The sequence below is a fragment of the Athene cunicularia genome (assembly GCF_003259725.1).
Source record: "Athene cunicularia isolate RWA chromosome Z unlocalized genomic scaffold, athCun1 chrZ_part4, whole genome shotgun sequence".
Lineage (NCBI taxonomy): Eukaryota > Metazoa > Chordata > Aves > Strigiformes > Strigidae > Athene > Athene cunicularia.
Genome location: NW_020799145.1, coordinates 1,898,249 through 1,908,532, shown reverse-complemented (window position 1 = coordinate 1,908,532; position 10,284 = coordinate 1,898,249). Strand labels below are relative to the sequence as shown.

The 10,284-nt window shown below is 42.3% G+C and overlaps 1 protein-coding gene across 1 annotated transcript; it reads right to left on the bottom strand.

The window, feature by feature from the left end:
* Positions 1-774: 774 nt before the first annotated feature.
* KCNV2 (potassium voltage-gated channel modifier subfamily V member 2) lies at positions 775-7,846 on the bottom strand. Its single transcript, XM_026866785.1, has 2 exons — positions 6,167-7,846; positions 775-1,138 (listed from the first exon to the last, which is right to left on the bottom strand). Exons 1-2 carry the CDS (start codon positions 7,604-7,606, stop codon positions 863-865), a joined length of 1,716 nt encoding a protein of 571 aa, XP_026722586.1. The 5' UTR covers positions 7,607-7,846; the 3' UTR covers positions 775-862.
* Positions 7,847-10,284: the final 2,438 nt, after the last annotated feature.

Sequence of the window (10,284 nt, the reverse complement as noted above, 5' to 3'; positions counted from 1 at the left end):
CATGTTTCATTTGATTTTTTTTTTTTTTTTTTTATAAGTAGACACATTAAACTCTGTGAAATAAATTTAGTTTACCACTTAATCCTATATCTGAAGAAGGTTTTGGTTTGGAAATGTTTTCAAAATTGATCAATGACATTTATCAACTTAAACTCCAGACTTCTTCACTAGTTCTTGGCATAATGAAAGATTCATGTGGAGATGGTGGTGGTGAGGAATACTAAAAGCAGTGTGTTGCTTGACTAGGTATGAAAATGGGAATCATGTGCAGGACTGCATTTGAAAAATGAATTGAAACAGTGATGCATAGCTATCTGACAGTGGAAATAGCAGATGAAATCTTAAGGAGTATAAATTCAGGTAAATGCTTTAGACTGTTTTCCTGGTTTTGAAAGCTGGTGTGAAACTAATTTCAGCAATGCAGTGAGTATATTGGGCATTCTATTTGTTTAATTTTTGAGACTGCCTTGACAGCAGTGAGCTGGCTGACCCTTAACGGCAGCAATTTGTTTTCTTTTATTTGATTATGATGGGTCTTTATTGTGGGTCTAATCAGTAGCAGGACTTTACATCTAATGTGGGTCTAATTCAGAATTTCTGGGTGGCTAATCTGAAGAATGTTATTCAATGTAGTTGATGAGCACATAAAAGTGCTGCTCACAGCCTATCAAAGCCCCCTCCCCCCCCCCCCCATCTGAAACTTTTTTTTTTTTTAAAACAATTCCCTTCAAAACTGATTTCACCATATATTTTTGTTACTTTTGACCTTTTCAGTTTATCTTCAGTTAGCTTGGCTGTTCTGTTTTTCTTCTTTCTCCTTCAGCTTCTCTGTTCCCTCCCAGTATCCAAAGCACAAACTGTATCAGTGCTGTGACAAAGAGTGAGTTGCACCTTCTCCACAGCATTCAGATATTTTCTTCATGGCCCTCCGTGTGAAGTCCACCTTCCCCCTTTCTTTCTTGAGAGCTGTGTACTCATAGGCCTTCAGCTTGCTGTAATAGTCTGAGAATTTGTTGTAGAGAATGGAGATGGGCATGCCATTCAGAATTATTCCAAATGCAATGCAAAGAAAAGCAAACAGGCGGCCAAGGTGAGTTTCTGGACACATGTCTCCATATCCCACTGTAGAGATGCTGACCTATAGGCAAACCAACATTCAGCTTATTAGCTGAGAAGAAACATGAAAACAAATAAGTTCAGAGTTCAGGGACAATTTTAAAGTTGGTGGTTTTGCACTTTGCATCATATATCTGATGCCTTTTTTTCTGTACCCTCCGTTTTATGCAAAAATCCCTAATTAAAAAAAAATAAATTCCTCTCATGCAGTAAAGAAAGACAACAGTGCAGTTTGACACCATTCAGGAGAATTTTTAAAAGTTTTGTCCTTCAGAAGAAATTTCCAAACAATTTTCATACCAGCCTGTCCAGCAGGCTGTGGTGAGTGGATAGAAAAGACTCTCTGACTATGCAAATCCAGTGCTAACTGCAGCCCTGCTCCCTCATCACAGAATCGTTTAGGTTGGAAAAGACCTTGAAGATCATCCAGTCCAACCACCAACCCAACATTAACAGTTCCCAACTACACCAGATCCCTCAGCGCTATATCGACCCGACTCCTAAACACCTCCAGGGATGGGGACTCCACCACTGCCCTGGGCAGCCCATTCCAACACCCAACAACCCCTTCTGGAAAGAAATGCTTCTTAGTATCTAGTCTAAACTTTCCCTGGCTCAACATGAGGCCATTCCCTCTTATCCTATCACTTATTACTTGGTTCAAGAGACTCATCCCCAGCTCTCTGCACCCTCCTTTCAGGGAGCTGCAGAGGGCGATGAGGTCTCCCCTCAGCCTCCTCTTCTCCAGACTAAACACCCCCAGTTCCCTCAGCCGCTCCCCGTACGACCTGTGCTCCAGACCCTGCACCAGCTTCGTTGCCCTTCTCTGGACACGCTCGAGTCATTCAATGTCCTTTTTGGAGTGAGGGGCCCAAAACTGAACACAACATCGTGTCACTTAGAACAGATGCCCTATGTCTAAATCCAGTTTGCTTATAAAGCCTGGTATTTGGGGACTTATTCTGTGGGTTGCATTTTGAGTATTACCTTTGTTTGTCATATATATTTTAGGAACTAATGAAAAACACATGAAAAGCTTCAGCTAATTGTGAAATGTATTTTTATAATGTTGCACTATAGGAGGAAGTTACCCAAGACTTTGAAGTTTCTAGATAAAATCCCCTTTAATGGTTACATACCTACAAGGAGCTCTGGAAAAAACAAAGATCTTTTGCTGTTGCGTGAAAGGTTTTGCTCACAGTGTATGCTTTCAACATCTATATTTATAGTGCTAAATTGTTTGATCTTCTTGCTCAGCTGTATGTCAGAGATTACAAAATAAGGTCTACGTGTGCCTTCAGTAAAGAATATTCCTGTCTGGTTTAGCTGACAGGTACATAGGTGGGAAATTTTTGCAGAATACCCCTTTGAAGAAGGGTTTGGGGGTTGGTAAAACTGTTGTGGATTTTTTTTTTTTTTTTTTTTTTTTTTTTTTTGGTGGGAGTGATAGTATTTAATATATTCACTTTATATGAATATGTACATTTTGCCACCACTGCCTACATAGTTTCACAGACTTTTTTATTCTTAGCCATCAGCACTACCTCTTTTTAGCCTATGAATGTATGAAGGAACTATGTTTTATATGGACCTTGTACTATATTAAGTACTGCAATATTTTTTCTGTAAAATTTAGTTTCAAAAATTCATATATGTTTGATTGTGGGGATGTTACATATGAATTATGTACTACCAAAGAGTCAGCATAAGCCCTAATTTATATACTTCCACTGCACACATCTTGATTTTTTGTAATTTTTGTATTTAATAAATATAACTTATTTTTCTCCGGCAGGTAAAATTTGTAGGCTTCTTCATTCTGGCACTTCCTACTCTGTGCAAGGGGTCTTTTTCAGTCAATTAATTTTCTTTAATTTTTTTCACAGTATCTCAGCGTGCTGTGTGTATCTATGAAACAGCAATCTAAAACTTTGTCAGAAATAAACCACAGGCAGTAGGACTTTCAGTGTAATGCCCTTGTGGCTTTAGCACTGAAATAAGTCTTTGGAAGGTCACAGTGTGCAGCCTGCCATCCCCTAACATGCTAAATAAAAAGTTATTTCAAATGAAGAAAGCATTAGGGAACATGAGACAGCACTGCGTAAGCACGTTTGTAGGATGCACCTGGTGTTTCCTGTGGAATAAAAAGGATTAGCCACTTGGTTTAGTGGAAATTAAGTCACTGGATTTGAATGATAATACAGGATAAATATCTCTAAAAATAAATACTGAGATGAAGGCAAGATGTTTATCTCTACCAGCCAGGACAAAACCATTATCCTGTGATAAGCTTCTGTTCCACTGGCATAGTCTTTTACATTGCCTGTTATGGTTTGGGAGGGATACTTCTGTGTGTGTGAGCCTGATAATGCTATTGGATTTTAAGAAAATCTGAGTGATTCAGATATCTTAATTTTCACTCTTAAAGAATGAATAGACTTTTTAACGTGTTTTATGCCTTGGAATAGTAATGTGCATGCGACAGCTCCTGTTTGGAGACACTTGCTCAACTAAATAGGCCTTTTTCATATACTCATAGTCATATAGGTTTCTTAGTTGTATCTAAATGATTATTATGGTATAGCTTGCAAAAACGAGCTCTAAAGATTTTGCATATATCCTGCACATTCAGAAAACAAAATCTAAGTGTAATGTCCTTATTCTAGTAATGTATGAAGCCTGATTTTTTTCATAGCTTGTGTATACCACTTAAAGATGACCTGTGAAGGTCATATTACAGAACCCTCTCATGTTCAGAAATGAAAATATAAGGGTATTGTCCTTATTCTAATAATCTATGAAGCCCATTTTTTTTTCATAATCTGTGTACATGATTTAAAGATTACCTTTGAAGGTCATGTTACAGGACCCTTTCCTTTATTTGCAGTTTCTTTCCTCCTTCCCATGTCCCAGCTTAGAGGATATATGGAGGTACATACATAAATGTCTATGAGTGTCTGTAAGGCCAGTTTTTCTGCCATGCACTGAATCACAACAAATGTACGTACAGGAAAACACATGTCACTGAACCAGAATTGCAGGACATGGGCTCCCAGGGCTGCTGTCCCGGAGAAATAACCTTGGATGGGTTGGGGTTGCTGTCCTGTGGGCCCCATATGCAGCTTGGTGCATTCAGTGCCTATGCTGATCAACTAGCATGAGATCTTCTGATTCCTTTCCAGTCCATTTGCATGGGCTTCTTTCCTTAGGGAAGCTACTGGGACATAGTCAACCCTATAGCCAGGCCCAGAGGTCAGAGGTGCTCCTGGGGCCCTACCATAAAAATAGATTATGGAGGCCAGCATCAGCTGCTACAAAATGTCATGTACTTGATGCCAGACTAGAACAAGCCTTAGAGTTGTGGGCAGCCAAGGTATGGGCCCTTTGCCTTCTCTCAGCAGCTGCAACATCTTAGCTACCCTCTGATTTGGTCCAGGCTGCTATAGATACACACACCTTCTGCAGCATAACAGAGCTGTTGTTTTCCATCTCTGAAATGCTGTAGGCAGCAGCACAGGCAGGGATCACTTCCCCCTCTCCCCAAAGCCCTTGATAAAGTCACCCTCCTCCCTGCCAAAACATTGCTGTAAAAATGATAACTGTGAAATTGCCATACTTGCACATGAAGATTACCTGTTAAGCATTTACTTATAGCTTGCGCCTCCCTCTCCATTGTCTGCTAGTATTGATAAACCCAGAAGAGTTCCTCTTCACAACTCACCTTGAAGGCTATAACTATAATTTTGATCTCACAATAGTTTGAGAAGTATTGGTTAGCATTCTATAAGTGAATGTATGTCCATCCTCGAGTGTTAATATAATTCAAGTCTGCAGTTGAGTGGCTTCCCTAACCCTTTAGATATGAATTTTGTGTTTGGGATGCTGTGATATTTCTACTGGGACATGACTGAGCCAGGAGGCATTTAAGCAAGGTGGAGGACTTTAAACTCTCATGACATTGTGTTCCCAGCTAAATCTTCATGCCCCTGAAATATATGAACACAACACCCTGGAAAACGCTGCCTCAAAAACATCCCTTCACTTAACACAGTATAGTACAGATCAGTGATAGTTCAGGCCTCTGAAGGAGACATGCCCAAATGCTTTAGAGCACTAACCCAGTAACAGTCTCTAGAAACGAGGTCATTCTCTTAATTTCTGAGGCTTCACAGCTGAAACTCAGACAGTTACCCTCACTCCAAGTTCTTGGGATAGGACTAAAATCACACTCTTTCTGGCAGAGGTTGCAAAAAATGATTCAAGGTGACATGAACCAGCTCTCAGTACTGACTGATGTAGGATTCAAACCAGTGACCTAGATGTAGAAGGCAGTTTATCCCATTATCAACCCCCTGAGCTATTCTCCTTTTTGTATTTATTCCTCTGTAAGTCTGTCACAGTATAAATGACAATGTTTTGTGTGTGTGTGCAAACGTGTGCCTTACATGTGCCACCTAAGGACACATTTTTTGTGTGATTTTTACACAAACCCTTGTGTGTAAATCCTAATTAAATTTTAATGGCCAGAGCTCTGGGATAGCTTCAGCTTTGCAACTTTTAGTGACCAGACTATAGTTAATATACTATGTTTTATCGTCTTGCAGTTGTATGATGGGTCACAGTAGCTCTGCAAAAAGAAAAAGAGTGAAAATCCTGTGCCTACCCGCAACCAGCTAATCTGATAAAAGCTGTGGGGTTTTTGACTTTTTTTTTTTTTTTTTTTTTTTTTTTAATAATGGGATTAGATAGGGAAATATTTTTCTTTCCTGTCTCTTTGCTTACTTCTTCTTTAAAAGTGCAAATGCTATCTGCATTTGATTGGATGGCAATTTCAGCACTGCCTGGTTAAGCCTTTATACAAGCTTACAACAGAGGTGAATGAGAGCATGTGTGTGCGTGAGTGAGTGCATATGTCCTGTAAGCTCAGGACTCAGAGCAGATGTTCACTGATCTGAGCCTGCTATTTTCAAGACTGTCAGCGATTCTAGCAAGGAAGGGGAGGGGAGGGAGGGTCTCTGGCTACCCAGTAAGGTGAGATGTGTTTACTTACGGCAGCCCACCACCAAGCATGAGGGATGCTGGTGAAGTTGGTACTGGAGACATCGTGCTCCACTGTGTAGACCATGGCAGAGAAGGCGAAGATGCCCATGGCAATGAAGAGCAAAAGGCAGCCCACCTGCTGGTAGCATTGGCGCAACGTAAAGCCGAAGGCACGCAGCCCAGTGGAATGGCGGGCCAGCTTGAGTATGCGGAAGATGCGCATGAGGCGCATGATGCGAAGCACTTGTCCCACCTTGCCCACCCGTCCCACCTTCTCAATATCATGTTCATGCTGGGAGCCCCGACCTCGGGGCTGGTCATCATCAGCAAAGCATTCGAGCAGCAGCTGCAGGTAGAGGGGCAGGATGGCAATGAGGTCTACTGCATTGAGGGCGCTGCTGGCAAAGCGGCGCAGATCTGGGGTAGAGACCAAGCGCAGCAGGTACTCCAGTGTGAAGAACGCGATGCACAGGGTCTCAATGTGCTCCAAGACAGGTCGGCTCTCCCCACTCTTCCGGTCTACCTGCTGCATCTCCTCCACTGTATTGAGTGCCAGGGCCACCACAGAGATAAGCACAAAGAAGCTGGAGGCAACTGCTATCACCTTGGCGGTGACAGAGGAGAAGGGCTTCTCCATGAGGTTCCAGAGGCGCCAGCGCTGGGGACCATAGTAGCGCATGTGGTGGAAGAGCTGCTCATTCTCCTGAGCCTCTGCCTGGGAGCGCAGCTCACGCTGGACCTTCAGCTGCTCGCTCAGCTCATCACGGCGCTCCTCAAAGCAGATGCGGCAACAGCGAGGGGTGTATTTGAGCCGCACACCCCAGTAGCTCAACTCCTCCAAGAAGCTACGAGGGCACAGCTCGTCCCGCACACGCAGCACCCCTGAGGCATAGAAGTTGTACACCAGCTGGAAGACAGCTGGGTCCCTGTCAAAGAAATACTCATCTACCTGGGCAGTGTAGTCATCACACAGGCCCAGCTGGCAGCGACGGTCAGTGGAGGTAGCCAGGCGGCCCAGGCGGGTCTTGGGATAGATGGCCACTGCCTGGTAGGTGAGGCGGTAGCTTTGGCCGCCGACGTTGATGTTCAGCACAGACGAAGTGGAAGCTGTGGTCGGGGCTCCAGAGGAAAGGGCAGGGGAGCAAGGAATGGATGATGAGGGCTTGTTTTCTCCCTCAAACGGGTCTCCACTTGGCCATTTTTCTTGTTCCTTCTCTTCCTCTTCCTCATCTTCATCGTCCACATAATAGTTGTAATTCCCCTCAGGTCCCAGGAGCAGTAGAGGCTGGGAGTTCAATGGAGCAGTAGCAGAAAAGCCACTCTGTTTGTCTACATTCATTCCTGCATTATCCTTCCCCTTGTCAGTCTGTGGGAGGACATCTGATGTTTCTCTCTCTTTGCCTTTATGTTTTAGGAAAGGAAACTGTCGCTGCATGTTAAACTGCAACATACTTTTTTTCCTTACTCCTCTCCCCTCTTTGCATTCACCTAATCAAGGAATTAACAGCAGTCCTTTCCAACACTACAAAGTCTGACAATCCTGTTTTCTTCTCTCTTTATCTCCGTAGTATCATGCACAGCAGCGATTCTGCATTTTTCTCCCTGCCAGCCACCACTCCAGTGGTTGTGAAAGCTCTTTGTGGGATACAGACACATGAAGACTGCTGGTTGACCGTTTTAATCTTGCTGACAGGGAAGATCTGAGTGCTTAGAGAAGGGGATTTAGGGGCTATTATCCTGTTCCAGCCTCAGGTCCCTCAGGCTGTGACGTGAATGATTATGGATCCATAAATCTATGAAAAAATCTGTAGGGGAAAAAAATTATTGCTAATAAAAAACCCCCTACATTTTCCCAATTCAAAGATATATGGATTAAGAATAATCTCAAAATGAAAATGTATGAGGAGCAGAGGGCAGGAGAGAAAGGGGGAGAGAAAAAGAACGTTACAGATTTTTTTAATCTACATGAGTATAGCATCTCTTGGTTTTCATTAGTGAAAATAATGAATAATTGATACACAGATAATGGGTAGGAATTTACTACAGGAGCTCTTAAAATGTTTGAGCAAGTAAAAATTGTCCCTTTATTCCCAGTTAGAATACCTCCATCTGGTTAATGGCTGAGGAAAGTAGCAGTCTGTGCCTGAAGCTTTGGCTGTGCTCTAGGAGCACAGGTCTCATGCTTCTCTGGACACAGTGGAAGTAAAGGGCAGGGCTGTGAAGGGGTTTCCAGCAAGCTACTTCACTTCAGACTCTTCATTAACTTCTGAGAAACAGAATAAAGCCACTCTTGTTTCTCTTGAAGGGCATGTTTAATAGCACAAAGACACACAAGGCACCTAGCACGACAGGAGAGATGCTTTCTCTTTGTTTTGATGGAGGTTTCATCCTCAGCTTTGGTTGAGGTGGTGCAAGCATCTCCAGTAACAATGAGCATCCTGAAAGACGGGTTACTTCCCTTTGTCACTGGGAACATTTCATCTGAGCTAGAGCTCCTGTAAAGCAGAGGATACACACAATAAAGGAATGGCTCCTTTGGTATGCTCTTAGCCCCTGAGTTACAGCTTCTTAATACCAGCTTGTTATTCCACCTGTATCCAGGCTGGTGCAGGAAGGAACAAGGCACAAGAAGAATGCTAGCTTTGGCAACGTTCTTGCTGGTCTGGAAGACTTTACATCTGCAATCCCATAGTGTGCCTTCCGCTTGCAGGTCCCTACCCCTTCACACAAGCTGCTCAGACAGTGTAAACCAGAGCCTCTGCAGCAGTATTTTTCCTTTGTTGTCCTCAAGCTTCTGTATTTCTGTCATTAATCTCATGGTCTTGCATCTGCAGACCCCAAAACTTTTGTTTTGGTGGTGTCCCATGTGAAGCAATTGCTGTTGTTATGAGAATAACCCTTCTTTTTCCTATTTTCCCTATCCCCAGCTTTTATATTTACTATCTCTTTACAAACAGGAAGACATCGTAGTTGAGCATTTTGCAATACTTTTTTTCTCAGGCTGCATCCTAATGGGTGTGTCATATTGAATAGCTCTAAATTTCTTCAGGTCACACTGTGACAAGGCCTGGATTATTGGCAATAGGTATTTAGCTGTGCTTGAAAGTTGTTTGCTTCATGAATTTGTCTCCACTGCCCATTGTCTTTCTTAATGCAAAAAAGGCAAGGCCCCTAATTAATAAGGACTGTCAGTGTGCCTTACTACAGATACCAATCTGCTTTGAAGTTTACTTTGAACATTAAACCATGCCATGATGAGTCCTTTGTTAGCAACCTTAATGCAAATTAATGTCCAAGACTATTTCTTTCTTCTAAGCAAACTAATTCAGACATAAGAAAAAAAGTCTGCAATGCCATCATTTTACTAACAATTGTTGAATGTTTCTTAATCAAGATACAGGCTAAACTGTAACTATATTCCTGTTGTCAGCCTCCACCGTAGCATTTCTTTTTGCTTTTTGTCAGGCTCCCTGGTCTCACTTCTGAGGAGTATCCAATAAGGTTTATTGCTCACTACTCAGGAGATTATTTCTCATACCATACTGCAGTAGCAGGAGCTTCTACAAGGTGAACTTAATGACTGTCAGATGCCAACACCTGATGCACCTGAACTAAGGTCTTGGACATCACTACTAAGCAAAGAAAGATTGTTAGCTTCACTTCTGCTCAGACTAATCTCTTTGATCTAGATATTCTTGGGAACATAGCTCTTAGGCACCTGGTATACTCTCAAACTTGCCTCTAACTGACAAAATAGATAAAATAAAATTGCTTTACCTATGTTCTTTTGTTTGGGGTGAGACTCGGTTCTGTGTTGCTAAACTCATAGCCCAGATAGATAAGAAAATGACACGACCAGAAAATACTTCCCCCCCTCCCCCCCTTTATTTTTCCTTAGCTACCTTATTAAGTGTGCTGCTTATCTTCATAAATGTCATTAATAAGAATTGCATCTTATCTTGTATGGGTAAGAGCAGACTTCAGGCTGCTGAAGGAGCTAGTTAGGACAACAAAAATGGCTTTTTAAAATTTGTTAACAGCAAAAGGGGAATCAGAGGTAACATTAGTCCATTACTTGATGAGGCTGGTCACCTCACAAATAGGTATGTAGTAAAAGCAGAGAAGTTT

What these genes read in the sequence shown, in the direction of transcription:
- KCNV2 (XM_026866785.1), bottom strand. Translation starts at nt 7,606, where the DNA reads ATGTTGCAGTTTAACATGCAGCGACAGTTTCCTTTCCTAAAACATAAA. An exon ending in ATGCTTGGTGGTGGGCTGCC is followed by an intron (nt 1,139 to 6,166) that starts GTAAGTAAACAC and finishes GTTTGCCTATAG; the next exon opens with GTCAGCATCTCTACAGTGGG.